This window comes from Erythranthe guttata, chromosome 8 (genome assembly GCF_056151865.1).
Source record: "Erythranthe guttata isolate IM_541 chromosome 8, IM_541, whole genome shotgun sequence".
NCBI classification, from domain to species: Eukaryota; Viridiplantae; Streptophyta; class Magnoliopsida; order Lamiales; family Phrymaceae; genus Erythranthe; species Erythranthe guttata.
This window is the reverse complement of record NC_142540.1, coordinates 15,493,390-15,509,306: the sequence shown is the minus strand read 5'-3', so window position 1 is coordinate 15,509,306 and position 15,917 is coordinate 15,493,390. Positions and strand designations below refer to the sequence as shown.

The 15,917-nt window shown below is 36.2% G+C and overlaps 4 protein-coding genes across 4 annotated transcripts; 3 read left to right on the top strand and 1 right to left on the bottom strand.

Moving 5' to 3' along the window:
- The first annotated feature begins 140 nt into the window (after nt 1-140).
- Nucleotides 141-5,618, top strand: LOC105951250 (chitin elicitor receptor kinase 1). Its single transcript, XM_088821961.1, has 12 exons — nt 141-818; nt 922-955; nt 1,062-1,069; nt 1,187-1,327; nt 2,725-2,918; nt 3,086-3,175; nt 3,713-3,800; nt 3,878-4,029; nt 4,157-4,251; nt 4,793-4,931; nt 5,054-5,152; nt 5,282-5,618. The coding sequence occupies exons 1-12, from the start codon at nt 206-208 to the stop codon at nt 5,447-5,449; spliced, it is 1,821 nt and encodes a 606-aa protein (XP_088678087.1). The 5' UTR covers nt 141-205; the 3' UTR covers nt 5,450-5,618.
- Nucleotides 5,619-6,306: 688 nt separating this feature from the next.
- LOC105951251 (ribonuclease 3-like protein 3) lies at nt 6,307-9,232 on the top strand. Its single transcript, XM_012974645.2, has 4 exons — nt 6,307-6,582; nt 7,333-7,721; nt 8,535-8,681; nt 8,816-9,232. Exons 1-4 carry the CDS (start codon nt 6,516-6,518, stop codon nt 9,092-9,094), a joined length of 882 nt encoding a protein of 293 aa, XP_012830099.2. The 5' UTR covers nt 6,307-6,515; the 3' UTR covers nt 9,095-9,232.
- A 1,651-nt stretch (nt 9,233-10,883) lies between these two features.
- On the top strand, nt 10,884-12,958 carry LOC105951249 (ribonuclease 3-like protein 3). The gene is made up of 3 exons (XM_012974643.2): nt 10,884-11,484; nt 11,813-11,959; nt 12,049-12,958. The coding sequence occupies exons 1-3, from the start codon at nt 11,017-11,019 to the stop codon at nt 12,337-12,339; spliced, it is 906 nt and encodes a 301-aa protein (XP_012830097.1). The 5' UTR covers nt 10,884-11,016; the 3' UTR covers nt 12,340-12,958.
- LOC105951248 (Ubiquitin fusion degradation UFD1 family protein) lies at nt 12,469-15,528 on the bottom strand. Its single transcript, XM_012974642.2, has 3 exons — nt 15,151-15,528; nt 13,028-14,329; nt 12,469-12,862 (listed from the first exon to the last, which is right to left on the bottom strand). The coding sequence occupies exons 1-3, from the start codon at nt 15,331-15,333 to the stop codon at nt 12,635-12,637; spliced, it is 1,713 nt and encodes a 570-aa protein (XP_012830096.1). The 5' UTR covers nt 15,334-15,528; the 3' UTR covers nt 12,469-12,634.
- Between the last annotated feature and the right edge of the window lie 389 nt (nt 15,529-15,917).

The window sequence follows — 15,917 nt, the reverse complement described above, 5'->3', positions numbered from 1 at the left end:
TTTAAGGTTTATAATTTATTTATTTATTTTATTTTAATAAAAATAAAAAAAGTAAAGCAAAGAAGAAGAGAAGTCAGTCTTTGCAAATTGCAACAGAAAGTCTTTGGTCAACGTACGACTAAATGTTCTCCCATACACAGTTACACACACATCAAATACCAACTATGATTTTCATTCACACCAATACCATAACATCATTATTCCGATGAAGTTGCCGTTGATCGGAATTCTCCTGATCGGAATATTCTCCGGCGCCGCCGACGGCCGCTGCAGCCGCGGCTGCGACTTAGCTCTAGCCTCGTACTACGTATGGCAAGGATCGAACCTGACTTTCATCTCCACTGTGACACAGATCCCAATCCCAACAATACTCAGCTACAACCCTCAAATCCCTAATCAGGACAGCGTGCAAGCCGGCGGCCGAGTCAACGTCCCCTTCGCCTGCGACTGCCTCGACGACGGCGAGTTCCTCGGCCACGTTTTCAGCTACACCACTTCCCCCGGCAACACCTACGACACAATTGCCGCCACTTACTACTCCAATCTCACCACCGTTGATTGGTTGCAGAAGTTTAATACATATCCTGCCTGGAATATTCCCGATACCGGTGTCGTATTGAACGTCACTGTTAATTGCAGCTGTGGGGATAAGGATATCTCCATGGATTACGGACTGTTCGTCACGTATCCTTTCAGAGCAGGGGAGAGCTTCGATACGGTGGCGGCGGCGAGTAATTTGAGTGCGGATTTGTTGAGGATGTATAATCCGACGGCGAATTTCAGTTCAGGAAGTGGTTTGCTGTATATTCCGGCCAAAGGTAAGCATTTGTTCCTTTTATCTTAATTTTTTTTTATGGTAATTAAATAATTATTGCTCTAATTATGTGTTGCTGTAATCAAAACACTTGATTTATTTTGCAGATCGGGATGGGAGTTTCCCTCGTCTGAAAATCAGGTAGCATCTATATATATTATCATTGACTTCATAAGGAATCTGCATATCCCCTTTTTGATTTTTGCACTTTTACTCATATCAAATTCTTGTTTTTGTCAATTTGCAGCAAAGGTGGTGTGGCGTTCTCCTTATATGAGTTCTAGTGTATCTTTCTTGTTTTATAATTTTCTACTTATGGTTATTAACTGAATATAATTGTCTGCTTATATATCTGTGTATATATAGATTCAGGATTATCCAGTGGAGCTATAGCTGGGATTTCGGTTGCGGGAATAGCTGGTGTATTGTTATGTTTAGGTTGTTTATATGTAGGATTGCGAAGAAAGAAGAATGCCGAGAAGACTCGATTGCTTGCAACAGTGCATGAAGATGGTACCCTTTTTTTCAATTATTCCTTGATTTTTTTTGCTTTTCATGTTTACTCGGAAAGTTTTACATTCTACTTTAAGTTGAGAATAGTTTAACAGAAAACTAGAGATTAATGCAATTTTTAGTTAAGCACCATGGAATATGCTCATTTATGGGCCTGCCACAGTTTTTCACGAGGGTTTCATTTTTTGGCTGCTTTCTGGTTGTTGCTTCCATAAGTTGCATTTTGCAAATGTAGGTTCGCTAAGTATTAGTCGACTGATGAATAGTTCTTCAATTTGTAGTTGAGGGCCAAAAATGCCTTCCTTACAACCCTCGACTTTAGTTAAGTGTCTTCTGCATAGCCAATAAGTTTAATTCTTCCAGTAGAAGTGATATATGAAAAATAGATAAATGGACATTTTAATGTTTAGCGGCAGTCTCTGAATTTGTGTTTCCCTTGGTTGACTGAATTCAGAGGTGCTTTACTAGATGGTTACAGGTCAGAATTTCGAGGGTAGAGCAAAAGGCCTTCACAATGATATGTTTATTAACAGTTTAACACTATATTTTTGAGCTTTTGATGCTTGGAGTTTGGGTAACATATTAAGTAATAAGAGTTTTCAATTTGAGGGATCACTCAAGATGAGAAGATATCAAAAAAAAACATTCTCCAAAAATTTGGTAATGTTACTTTCAGCTAACAAGAGATATGCTTTTTGGAACCACAAACAGTATTGATTTTTTCTTTGGTCCTTTACCCAGTTTTCTGTTATTACAGTTCTGTCCAAAACATGCATTACACAGCCATCTAGACGTCATCGGATAGGGTGCTACTGGGCCTTAGATAATGAATTTGCCTTGATTTGCTTGATGTCTTTGTTGATTTCCTGCTACAACAACCTTATATTTCAGATGAACGTCTTAGGTTGAGGAATTCTATTTCTAATGGATCGATATATCTGATTCTCTTCACTAAATTAAATGAAGGGGAAACCCCTATTAAATCCATTGAGGTAGGGAATTAACTAAGCATTTCTAACTAAGATGATGTTAAGTAATTGCATTATTATTATTATTGCCAACTAGCATATCAGTGGCTCCTTTATAGGCTTTAATGATTGATTTTCTATAACTAGATGCGATAAAGCTGGAACAAGTAAAATGACAAATCATACTTGCCCATTATTCTTATTCATTGTAACACAATAAACACCCACACACACACACACACACACACACACACACACACATATATATATATATATATATATATATATATATATATATATATATATATATATATATATATATATATATATATATATATATATATATATATTGTTGAGATTTGTTAATGAATATGTCTAATTTGGGTGTATACATGCAAGTTGGTTAATTTTCTGTCTTGTACTGATTAGGCACTTCGGTAAAAGCAGCAGATTCCACTAGCACTCGTGATGGGGCGTCTACAGGTTTTACAGGCATTACTGTTGACAAATCTGTTGAGTTCTCATATGAAGAACTTGCAACTGCGACTGATGACTTCAGTATTGCAAATAAGATTGGTCAAGGTGGATTTGGTGCTGTCTACTATGCCGAGCTCCGAGGTGAGGTAAGTAATTACTCAAATTCCGTTCATTTTCACATTAGAAAAAAGTACGATTTCAGGCTTAGGTTTGAAACTCGCACACTCAGTTATTCTGCAGCAAGTGCGAACGTTTTTGTTTCTTAATATTTACCTTTATGATATTTCATTTTGTCTTATGATTTTTGTTGCAGAAAGCAGCAATTAAGAAAATGGATATGCAAGCTAGTAAAGAATTTCTTGCTGAACTGAAGGTTTTGACACATGTTCATCACCTCAATCTGGTATTGCTTTATTCTCGTCCTCTGCTATCAGTTTTTTTTTTCCTTTTAAGTGAAGTGACTGACTATCACTGTCATAAAAAGAGATTCGCATTGGGTAATGAACTGGCTATGGTGGAAGCCCTTAAAATATGGAAACAGATTTCAATAAGCTGGTGAAGTTCTGAGCACTCGGTATTTGAGCCTTAATATAGGATGAGTGTTTACAAAAGATGTGTGTTTCAAAAAATACTAACTTTTCGAAAAAAGTGAGTGGTTGAGAAGTAAGTTGGGAATGATAAGTTTTGCTGAGAAGTAAGAATGTGTTTAAAAGATCTGGTAAATAAGTTGCAATAAATATTTAACATTTCTTTCTGTGCGCAAAAAGTCTTAACTGTACTGCTCGTTCACCAATGCCCCTCCTTATGTACTGGTCAAGTTTTCTTACATCTGATCCTGTAGAGAATCATAATTATGATTTACTAGACAGTAGTTATTTTACTTGTACGTATTTCTTAGTACTGGTAATGGCTGGTAATTTCTTAGTGTCTTTGGTTACAGGTGCGGTTGATAGGGTATTGTGTCGAGGGCTCACTTTTCCTCGTATATGAATACATTGAGAATGGAAACTTAAGTCAACATCTCCGAGGTACAAGTGTGTTGATTTCGTATGCATATAGATGTTATGCAAAAAGAAATTGCTTGTTATCTAATGCACTTTTCCAGGCAGGGAACCACTTCAGTGGGCAACCAGGGTGCAAATTGCTCTCGATTCAGCTAGAGGTCTTGAATATATCCATGAACACACCGTTCCTGTGTACATCCATCGTGATATCAAACCTGCAAATATTTTGATAGACAAGAATTTCCATGCGAAGGTTGTACCACAGCCTAGATCTTGTACTTATTTTTTTAGTTCTTTTATAATTAAAAAAAAAAACCACAAATCCTATTACAAATGGGGAAGTAAGGGGATGAGGCCTAATGAGTGTTATTTTGCTGCAGGTTGCAGATTTTGGGTTGACGAAGCTGACAGAAGTTGGAAGTAGTTCGCTGCCAACGGGCAAACTCGTGGGTACATTCGGTTATATGCCTCCCGAGTAAGTCCTCTCTTATGCATCTTCATGTTTAGTGGATGACATCATCTTTTTTTCGCAATTAGAAATGAATTTGGACAATTTTATCGGTGTTGTAACTTTCATTATTACAAACGCCTTATCCAGGTTCATTTTTACTTTAGAAATACTCCTTCAATTGGTGTGATTTACAAAATAGAAATAAGGTTAAATTACAGACACCGCCCTAAATAAGGCTAAATTACGAAGAAAAAAAACCCTCAATTTACCCCCTCGGTATCACCGTCTAGCATTTTACCCGTAATGTGAACAATGACCGAATTGTTGAGATTCCAAGAATATTTGTCCAAACATTCCAATTTTACCCCTCCAATAATTATCTGTAATCTAGTTAGAAAGCAATGACTCTTTATGTATCCAATATTCATCAATTTACCTCCAAAGAAATCACTTAACAGCCCGTAAAAATTCTATATGGAAATTGATATATATATATATATATATCATTCTGCTTGATTGGGCAATGCACTGAAAAAAAAAATTGACGCATAAATTTGGGTTGCAGGTATGCACAATATGGTGATGTGTCTCCAAAAATAGATGTGTATGCTTTTGGTGTTGTTCTGTATGAATTGATTTCAGCCAAGGAAGCCATAGTTAAGACAAATGGTTCTTCTGCAGACTCAAAGGGCCTTGTTTCTTTGGTATACTTCTTCTCTCGTTTCATTTCTCTTGCTTATTAATTTGATTATATTTAGCTATTCTTACATACAACTCTATAATAACTTTTTCCTTTTACCTGCTTTTATTGCTGATTATTTTGCAGTTTGAAGAGGTTCTTAGCAAACCTGGCCAAACAGAAGACCTCACGAGTTTAATTGACTCTAGACTTGGTGATGATTACCCTCTCGACTCGGTCCAAAAGGTTTGACTAATTCTGGAGATTCCCGTTCATGGCTTCCCTATATTCTTTTTTTCGAGTCTTCGTTTTTTTAATCACAAAAAAAGAGAAAAATAAATAACTAAATGAATTCTATTTTGTGGTTAATTACAGTTGGCACAGCTGGCAAGAGCTTGTACTCACGAGAATCCTCAACTGCGGCCGAGCATGAGATCGATCGTGGTTGCTTTGATGACACTATCGTCTACAACGGAGGATTGGGATGTCGGCTCTTTCTATGCAAATCATCCTGGACTTTTAAATCTTATGTCTGGGAGGTAGTCCATGTATATTATGTATATTTACTGTGCTTTTTCCTCTCTTTTTTTCTTATGTTTTCCTGATGTAAAGAGTTTTACCTCATTGTAACTGTGCATATTGGTAGAATGAAAATTTGTATCGAACAGGTTATTTATTTGTTGAAAAATAAAAGAGTTGTAGGGTAAGAAAACAGCAGAAAATGCTAGTCATGTATTATTACAAATGTTGTTGTTTCAGTGTAGCTAGCTCTTACAAGTGGACACCAAGACATGTCCGAAGAGCTTGACCAAGAAGGTCTTTGGTAGGGAGAATCGAACTCGGGGAATGACGATAATTGAGATTTATCACGATAAATGGAAACTAAAATGATAAACACAAGTTTTAGTAAACGTCGGACATTTTTTCAATTTTAGTATTTACTTCCATCCAACTCATTTATCACCTCTAAAACAGTTTCAATTAAATATATACTTTATAAAGTTCATTTGGAAGGTTTTCGAGTCCTTGTATTCGCCCGAAACTTGGGGCTTGATAGGGCGGGTGTTCTATGACTAATTGGACTACAATCCCTTAAAAATTAGGTGTTGAACCTAACTTCTTTTTTGCTCATTTTTTTTTTTCTTTTTCCGGACCATTTAGTTTCGCCGTGTTTTAAATACTTCGGCTACGGAAATAGTTTGTGATAAGAAAGTCTCAATTTTATCAGGTAGGATTAATACGTACCTAGTAATAAAAAGTACACTCCCTACTCCCTAGGCTACAAGTAATTTTTTAGCAACATGGTTAAATCTTTCATGAAACTCAGGTCTTCGGTTCGGTTTCGGTTTCGGTTTTGGTAGTTCTTTGGGCCGAGTAGTTATTTTTTATTATTTATTGTTATGTAAGATTTCAAAAACTCTCTGCCCTTTTTTGCCCATTAAAACTTTGATTTCCCTCTTTGAAACTAAGTAGCTATGTCGGACAAATAGTTCACGCTGGTTGCTGCTTGTAATCAATAATCAATTGAAGCTGTGATTTAATTGATACTGTGATTCTTCGAATCCATGGGCATTTAAACATTGATTACTCTCATTCAATTTGATTGAAAATGGGTTCGTGGTGGGGATCTTTCTTCTCTCCGGCGAATACTTATCGACGCCGCCTCCGTCGATACGGTACGTTGTGTGTGTTTATAAAATGTTTCTCGGCTCTCTCCTAATCTGAAAACATATATTCTGGAAATTCTCTTTTGCTGATTCCTTGTTTGATAATTTATTGATTTTCTTCGAGAGTGTAATACTGTTCACAATCAATTTGTACAAAATAATATCAGGTCTTTATTTTTCAGATGCATTCCAAAATTGAAAATATTTGGGCGGGCATAAATCATAATATATTTGTATTAACACCGAATTAAAATAAGGGCTTGAGATTAGTTTTTGCCTTTTAGCTGTTCTGTGGACTTTGTTTTTGCCTGTTAGTAGTACCAAAAACGCTGCGTTGTGTGGTTCGGAGTTCTATTCTTGCACCCGAGTATTCGATTCAACATTTTATTTACGATTACACCAAAAGTTCAGTTTTTTTTAATTTCCTTACCTCAGTAAATGTTTAGTATGAATTGTGCTAATGCTGTGGGAGTTGATGATGATCCATATTAATTTTATCTTGTTAGGCCTCGTTTGGTTCCCAATATAAGATTAAGCCTAGATAAGAGCTCGTTTCCGAACGTTTTGGCCGGCCCGACAAGTTATTTCACTAAATAAGACGTGATTACTTAATTACTTATCTTACCACGAAACAAGGCCTTACATTATAGCTTTGTCAGATATATACGACATTTCTTTGAAATATCTGAGTTCTTTACAACGTTCGTGTTGAATTAAATCCTCCGAAATGACGGGATGACATATTTGATTTTCTGGCAGGATATATATTGAGTAGCTATCTTAAGGGAAATGAGAATGTAGATGTAGTACTGCAGATGGAAGCCGAAACAAAGTCGTTGCAAAGTCTAGGAGAAGTTGAGAAGATGATAGGGTACAATTTCAAGAACCGTAGCTTACTGAATGAAGCATTTACTCATCCGTCATATCGTAAAAATTGTGTGTCGTATGAAAGACTCGAGTACATTGGCGACTCTGTACTTAATCTTTTAATCGCAAAAGAACAGTTCTCAAAGTACCCTAATCTTCCACCAGGGTTGTTGACTCCGCTTCGTGCTGCAAACGTTGACACGGAGAAGCTTGCGCGCGTCGCTATCCAACATAACTTTCACAGATATATTCGACTCGGTACTCCCGTTCTTAAGAAACAAGTAAGTACTATTTGGACCTTGTTTTCGGAATTTTCGGAATATTCAAATTCAATACAAGTATATTATTGTTCATGATAAAATAATTTTATGAGATTGTTTCGTATTATCCTTGTATTTTCCACTGTTTGGTAATCTATCGGTTTGTAATAAGGATTATAATGGATTGTTTATAGGATGTCGAAAATACCCCTAAATTTAGACTACTTATTAGCATTATTTATTATAATTTAACTGAAGGCATCTAAAAAGCAAAATGAGATTATGCAATAATAGGGGTTTGAATTTCGACTAAATATCCTTCATATGCTTGAAAACTAATTCCCGAATATTCAAGATATTTTTCTTTATATTGTCTATCAAACCTAATCCTGATTCCCAAACATGGTTTATTGAGTAATCGATTTTGGGTTGTGAAATTTCAGATCTTCAGATATTGCCTTCGCAAGATATTTTCTGACATATACATTTATGATATAAACTTTAGCTAGTCGGTTTGTTTCTGCATACGAAGAAGCGAGTTTATGCATAGTTTCTCCTAGTGTTGTACACACTTGAAGAAAAATTACGTGTTTTAGATTTGCAGATGCATGTATTGGTATGTCGACAATTTAGTTGCATCTTAGTTCTTCTCGTCTTTTAGAAATGGGGCAATTTGCTAAAAGCTCCGATAGACTTAACAGGGACTATAGCAGACAAAGAATTACTTTATGTCCTTATACACTTTTACTTATTTCAAAATTCGTTTTCCTACATTTTCAACTTAATTATATCTCAGTACGTAATTTTTTTTTTTTTTTGTGTGTGTGTGTGCAGATAGAGGCATTTATTAGTGCCGTTCCTAAACATCCATTACATTCACATGGTTTGATTAATGCTCCAAAGGTGCTTGCAGATGTAGTTGAATCCACTGTTGGTGCTGTTTTCGTCGACAGTAATTATTCTATTGATACAACATGGGAGGTCGCTCCGTCATGCCCTTTAATCAATATTATATCTATATATATTCTTTTCTCGGGAGATATATCAATTTACTTGATAAAACGAAATGGAAAAATCTTTACGGTTTTTTTTTTCTTCTTCCGGGTTGAGTGCAGGTAGCTAGTTTTCTGATGGAACCGATAATTACACCGGAAATGCTTGAAAAGAATCCAGTGAAGAAGCTATTTGAGATATGCCAAAAATACAAGCTCAAAGTTAGACTTGTGGATCAATGGTCTCAAGAAGGAACGTACAAAGTTTTCGTTGACAATCAACTTAGAGGAAAAGGTATGTGCCGCGAAAAGAAAGAAATCGCGTTAAACAGAGCAGCAAATGATGCTTATAAGGAAGTTTTTAGAAGGATTAGTGTCCAAAATTTGAATCAAGGTTGCTAATTATATCTTCACTTGTCACAATTGTTGTTATTTACGGCATATTTTCAATTAATCATTCCCAAGTTTTTATTTTTTTTGTTATTCAGTCCCAATTCTTAACTCAAGAGCCAATATACACTTTTTTTAGCATTTTCTCAACATGAAAGTGTCAATACTCGATACTGAAGCTCTTTCTTTTTGTGAAAACGACTGTAAACAGAGGGCGTTCGTTCTCTTGCCACACTGCAAAGCATCCATCCATGTACCTATGACCTATCAATCATAGAAAAATCAAGGGAGAAAAAAAAAACCCTAAATTTTACATGGTCGTCCATATTGCTAGTAGTTACTCAGTTTACAATTTTATTGAAAACAAAAATCGGGAAAAAAAATGGTAACTTTACGAGTTCCAAGTTCCAATTAAAGAGTTTTGATTTCGTGGCTCTTTTTTTTTTAACAGAAAAAAAAGAAGAAAAGAAAAAAAGAAGAAAACCATGAAAGTCCATTCAACATGTCCATTCAACACCAGTTGGATAGTAGAAGTTTATGGGGTTTTTTTTCTTCTTCTATTATTTTTTTTTTAATTGGTTTGATTAATTAGGCAATGGATCGATTGATAGTGAAGAATGTCTCTCTCTCTTATATATATATATATATTACTCCCTCCGTTCCTAAATAAGTGTCTCTTTTCACTTTTCACAAAGATTAAGAAACTCAATGAATATATCTTGATTTTAGAAAAAAACATATAAAAATGACTAAAACAACTTTTATTATTTAATGATTTATAAGAGAAAATTAATAATTAGATTTTCATTAATAAGGTTAAAGCAAGAAAAATGCATTTAATGCAGTATTGGAAATATAAAGTGACAGATAATATGAAACAAAAATATTTTAAAAAAGAGACATTTATTGTAGAACATAGGGAGTATATATATACAGAAAATATAATTTATCCCCTCTTTCGCAACAGCCAACTGTGTAACGTGCACGGAGTACTTAGATTTTAGGATAAATGAAGTGGTCAAAGTCAACCCATTTGGTACTTTTCCATCAACGAAAGAGGCAAAATGAAACTTGGGAAGAAAGACTTATATACAAAGCCACAAACCATCTCAATTATAGTCAAATATTCCACCTACTGAAATTGGAAACAACTATTCGGTCACATTTAACCTGTATGGTGCGACCATTGTATTTATTTTGATTCTAAATGTGTATAAACTCTAAATTTTTTTGGAAAAATTAACTAAGAAAAAAATTGCCCACCCCTTGTATAAATAAATAATGGGTAAATTACAAACACCCCGCTGAGGTATGGTCAAATTACAAAAAACCCCCTATTGTTTGGATAATTACATCTACCCCCCTCAACTATGATTTTTTCTTAGACTTCCACCTTTATGGTGCCAAATTCAACATAGTCATCTAGATTCCGTGAAATGTGATCTAGTTTGTACTCTTTTTGTGTAAAAAATACAGTTTCCGATGCACCACAAACTGGTATATACAATCTAAAAATCACATATTATGATCATCTTGCTTCATAATGTAGAGTTTGAATGGGATAAAACGGGTACAAAAGTGATAATATTCCATATAATCTCGAAGATTCCACTAAATTTGATGAGTTGAGGGGGGTGGTTGTAATTATTCAAACAAGAGGGGTGTTTTTGTAATTTGACCATACCTCAGGGGGGTGTTTGTAATTTACCCATAAATAATTGAAATACTTTTTGTGAAGTCAAACCTCTATGGTTTATTTCACTATCTAAAACAACATATCATTTCAAATACTGAGTCTAGAATTTTCTAGACATGAACCATTCATATATCATTTTGTCAATGCTTGTAACTAAGAAGGCACAACTTTCTACTATAAAACATCATTAAGTTGTGGATTACATGCATAACAAATTATAGAAATATTTTGTATTACTATGGAAGAGGAAAACGAGACGTTTCTTCCATTACAACATCTTCGTTTAGAGGACGAAAATAACGATCAAGATCAAGAAGACGGCTCTTCTTCGCCAGATATTCGAAACGAAGAGGACGAATTGAATGATGAACACGAAGAAGAAAACTCTAAAATAAGCCGGGTCAAAGAAATACACGAGATAACCGGGTATGAATTTCACGACCCGAATCTCTTGCAACAAGCATTCACACATCACTCCTACAAAGAGGGCATTTGCCCATCCTTCGAGCGCCTTGCCTTTGTTGGGGATGCGGTTTTGGATCTCTTTTTTGCCACAGATCACTACTCATTGTATCCGGATTTGGATCCGGGTAAACTGACGAGGCTCCGGGCAGCCAATGTGGACACTGAGAAGCTCGCACGTGTGGCGTTGAAGCACCACTTGCACACGCTTCTACGCCATGATATGTTTTTACTTGCAGCACAAGTAAGTAGCAATACATTTTAAGCAATATGGCTAGTGTGGATTCAAGCCCCCTTTATAAAATTTTCTCACATGTTATACATATATTTTTATCTAGTCCACCCAAAATTCAAATTGAAAAAAACAATCCTAATTTGTTTTTTGGGTACTGCCCCCGAACTCCGAACAGTTAAATCCACTATTTAACAAATTCCTAGACTCGCCAGTGTTCTCAACTATTCTTTTTTATATGCTCCATCTTTTTCTTTATCAAGAGAAAAACTTATTTGAACGATTTCTAATTATAACAAAACTAAGAATTTGTTGTGTATATGTTGGTGCATGCTTGCAGATTGAAGAATTTGAGAAAGCAGTAAACGAATATCCCGTGCATTCATCGGGATTAATTGATGCCCCGAAGGTGCTCGCCGACATTGTTGAGTCATTGGTTGGAGCCATTTATATCGACTCCGATTCCTCCATGGACACAACATGCAAGGTAATAATATATACATTTTATTTTCGCATCGTCAAATCAAATATTATTTTCTTTTTATAATAAAATTAAAATATTAATCTCAAGGACAGATAGTGAAGAATTTGTTGGAACCAATAATCAGTCCAGCAAGTCTTCCGACACAACCGGTGACACTGCTGTACGAAATCTGCCAAAGGGAAAAGTTGACATTGAAAATGAGAGACACGTGGAAAGAAACCGGAGAGATCGAGTTTCTGATAGTAAAAGAAGAACAAGAAGAACTCGCTGTCGTTAATAACGTCGGTAGGGCAAAGTACAGCGGCAAGAAGGTTATTGCTAAAAACAGAGCTGCTCTTAATGCATACTCCCAAATCATACAAATGCTCAATCATCAATCTTGAATCTTGGTGCACATAAATTAACCACCATTGACTCGGGTACTTGCAATACTCTTATCGGGGCGAACCTCGATTTTTTTTTCGCGCAATCGGCACTATTATAATATTAGGAAAAAAAGAATCTTGATGTAATTGATAATAACCGAATTGCACCATTAGTTTATGCAATAGTATATAATCGTTGTTCCGTTTATTCTTCTTTACACAACCTTGAAAGAAGAATATACATACATACATCACAGCATGTAAAGAAGATGCAATCACACTTATGAGTTCAAATCATGATGTAATAAATAAACTAGTTCTTTTGATGGACAGCAATTTGGTGTATATCCATATCCTTCAACATTACTGAACGCCCGCACGAATCGCAAGGCGCAGTTCTTGAACCACAAAGACTCTCGTGTTCTGTTAATCCTCTGATTCTGTCTCTTGCATCTGCAGCACTAGTCCCTGCTTCAACCATGTCTCCACAGAATCGACATGTGATTAGTCTCATCGGGCAATTCGACGACTGGTGTTGCACCTGTGTCAAGAATCGCAATATCAAGTCAAACATTTATTAGCAATGTAGAAAAAGACCATGACAATAAATAAAAACACGTATTCGAATATCGACCAATTTAAACATTTGTTTCTTGCAATTCGAAGGGCATCGTAATATGTGAAGAAAAGAAATGCATAAACTTACCATTTCCTCCTTCTCGAGAACAACCCCACACGGGCAATGAAGTGGCTCATGGAAAACTTTCATGTGCTTCTCCATCTCCGCTCGTTGAAAAGCTTTACTGCATTTTTCACAATGGACATGGCTTTCGCGCTCCTCGATCCTAAGAACAACCCCACAACCAGCATGCGGGCAAATGATATTGTGTCTACTGCAATAAGCTTCATGTAGACCAATGGTTCTTGAAGGCACATATCGTCTACAGTTTCGGCACTCTACAGTGTCCACCTCAGCTACCGATGATGAAGATGCAGCATTCTGGCCAGGCTTATGCTTCGGAGCTTCTTGAACTGTAACAGATACCGTGTAATTTGATGTCCCTTTAAAGCCATATACAGCAACCGTGTAAGTGCCCGAACCCAAGTTTTGATCCTCTGCGCCAAGAATCAATGCTTTCGAACCCATGTCGTGTGAAGACCACATGTGTTGGTGTAATGTAGGGAACAGAAGTGGATGCCTCGATACATACAGGTCAGTATCTCCATCTTGCGTCTGCGAATCTAAGTTAACAACAATTTTCGCATCCTCGGAAGAGATTCTTTTCCATGTATCATCATCTAAAGAGAACTTATAGTACATGTAGCGTCCTTCATCAACCGTACCAGACTCGGGTTTTCCGAATACGAGAGGCTTCAACACATACTCGTTTGTTGTTACTGCAGAATCTGGACCAATAATATCCACCTCCATATCTGTTTCCAGAACAGATATGTTAGGAGAAGGTTTCAACTCAAGAACGCGCAAATGATATGTCAGTGCACCATGGTTGACTGTCAGCGTATCGCCTTGGGAAAGAGTTGCGTGCTGCCGAAGGCTTGTCTCCAGTACTGCCTTGTGATTTGGAATATAGGAAAAACCATACTCAACTGATTGAAGTTTTGCGTAAGTCCCCTTTGGAAGCCAAACATAACGTACTTCCACCGTAGCAGAACTTGGAGCGTCCGCGGGGAATAAGTTACTCCAACAGTGCAGAGGAAGTGCTACAAAACCTTCCTCTGCTGTGAACTCCAGGACGCCAGCATGTGTCGTCCTGAGCCGTTCTTTATCGGCACTCTCTGCACTAAGTGGGCCCCCCTCCTGGTGAATCAATGATAGAGAGAAGTGCAATGGTCCCTTGTCAAAAGCTCCTTCGTCAGACAGCTCAGTGAAACATGAAGGCGGCAATTTGATCTTATCTCCACTACCCTGATAAGGCATAGCTTCTAAAATACGAGAAAACTTGACTCCCCGCCCAGCGAGCAGGTTTTCTTCGGCTAGCTGATCTGCCTGATAAAATTACACGAAAATTACAGTCAGAATATAGATTTAAACCCCTATAAATCCTCTTATTCTAAAATTACAAAGTGTGACATTATAAGCACTAAAAAGGCAAAACAAATACATGGAAGGCTACAAAATTATTACTCGGCCTCAAAATAAACGAGACTGAACTTATTCTCATGAAGGGTGTTTTTGATGAAACACTCCACTTGAATAGTTAAAAGTCTCAAATTCCACAAGATTTCAGACTTTGTATGTTATCGCTCAGTAAACTATGAGGGCGAAAGTAGTTAAAAGAGTTGCACAACTAAAAGGCAGTAGCTCTGTTGTCTAACCTCAAAACAATGCAACTACCGAATTAGAAGAGAGTATTTAAATCATACATATTAGCAAGCAAGTTAATCGAAGTTTTAAAGCCGTTTCATATTTACTTCATCGTTGCCGTTGAGGTATACTAGATACCCTTCTTTACTTTACTTTTCTGATACCAGACGAACAACGAGTGATCAAAATTAATCTAATTCCCAATTAAATTAGGAGCCCTTTTGCCTTTTCCCTTGGATACAAAGAGGATCAGGCCAAAAGAAGCTTTACGGATTTGGGAGTTTCGAGTATTATCATAACATGGCTAGAATACTATTATGTCGAAAAATAAATGTGATCCAAAACAAATACAAAACATCCCAAAATACTGACTTTGTACAAAATCCCCCTGCAATAAAGCCTCTTCTAGGGTTGTGAACTAAGCTAAAACATCAACATTAAAGTAAATTGATTGATGGAGAAAATTGAAGCAAAAGAAAGAGGGTGAATGAGGAGAGTGGGACCTTGGCTTCGGCTTCGGCGGCGACGATGCGGCGCTGGCGCTGAGCTGCTTCAATGGCTTCCTGCTGGCGGAGGGCATCTTGCTTTGCCTTTCTCTCTCTCTCCAATCTCAATTTGGCTTTCTCTTTCCTCTCTTTTTGCTCCTTCTCCAACTTCTCTCTCGCCCTTTTCAACTCGAAATCCATCGGTGTTTGTTGATCTCAAATTTTTATGTTGACAATGGGAAAACGAATTCCAGATTTCTTGGACGGAAAGATTTGTTCCTGTTCGTCTCTCTCTCTCTCTCTCTCTCTCTCTCTCTCTCTCTCTATTATATATAAGAAGAAGAAGAAGAAAAAGTGGAATTCCACCTGGTGATTTTGGGAGTTCGAGAAGGGTCTGGGCCTTTCCATCAAGAAACAGTCTTACTTTATAGGCCCGACGATTCAAAGCCCATCTTATCTCCAAATTTTTAAACATAAATAAATAAAAGGTTAAATACATTCTGCACCCTTGAATTATAGCCCACCTAACACTTGCCTTCTTAAAATATTATTTGTAACATTTATTCTCTCAACATTAATTATTATTATTTTTAAATTTTAAACATAATAAACATAATGTTTTAAATTTAAAACATTATAACATCATAAAAATTGAAAAGTAACTAAAATTAAATTGCAGAAAAAAAAATTAAAAAGTAATATATATTGCATAATAATGAATGAAATATATTTTAAAAAATTAATGAACTAAAATAAGTTTAAAATACTTGAGATTACTGTTAATT

Bases quoted from the DNA above. Each gene is read 5' to 3' on its own strand.
- LOC105951248 (XM_012974642.2), bottom strand. From the start codon at position 15,333: ATGGATTTCGAGTTGAAAAGGGCGAGAGAGAAGTTGGAGAAGGAGCAA. The intron at 14,330-15,150 runs GTCCCACTCTCC...TAATTTTATCAG, and splicing joins CCGCCGAAGCCGAAGCCAAG to GCAGATCAGCTAGCCGAAGA. The intron at 12,863-13,027 runs GTAAGTTTATGC...TTCTTGACACAG, and splicing joins TTCTCGAGAAGGAGGAAATG to GTGCAACACCAGTCGTCGAA.
- LOC105951249 (XM_012974643.2), top strand. From the start codon at position 11,017: ATGGAAGAGGAAAACGAGACGTTTCTTCCATTACAACATCTTCGTTTA. The intron at 11,485-11,812 runs GTAAGTAGCAAT...GCATGCTTGCAG, and splicing joins TGTTTTTACTTGCAGCACAA to ATTGAAGAATTTGAGAAAGC. The intron at 11,960-12,048 runs GTAATAATATAT...TCTCAAGGACAG, and splicing joins CCATGGACACAACATGCAAG to ATAGTGAAGAATTTGTTGGA.
- LOC105951251 (XM_012974645.2), top strand. From the start codon at position 6,516: ATGGGTTCGTGGTGGGGATCTTTCTTCTCTCCGGCGAATACTTATCGA. The intron at 6,583-7,332 runs GTACGTTGTGTG...ATTTTCTGGCAG, and splicing joins ACGCCGCCTCCGTCGATACG to GATATATATTGAGTAGCTAT. The intron at 8,682-8,815 runs GTCGCTCCGTCA...GGTTGAGTGCAG, and splicing joins CTATTGATACAACATGGGAG to GTAGCTAGTTTTCTGATGGA.
- LOC105951250 (XM_088821961.1), top strand. From the start codon at position 206: ATGAAGTTGCCGTTGATCGGAATTCTCCTGATCGGAATATTCTCCGGC. The intron at 2,919-3,085 runs GTAAGTAATTAC...TTTTTGTTGCAG, and splicing joins ATGCCGAGCTCCGAGGTGAG to AAAGCAGCAATTAAGAAAAT. The intron at 5,153-5,281 runs GTTTGACTAATT...GGTTAATTACAG, and splicing joins CTCTCGACTCGGTCCAAAAG to TTGGCACAGCTGGCAAGAGC.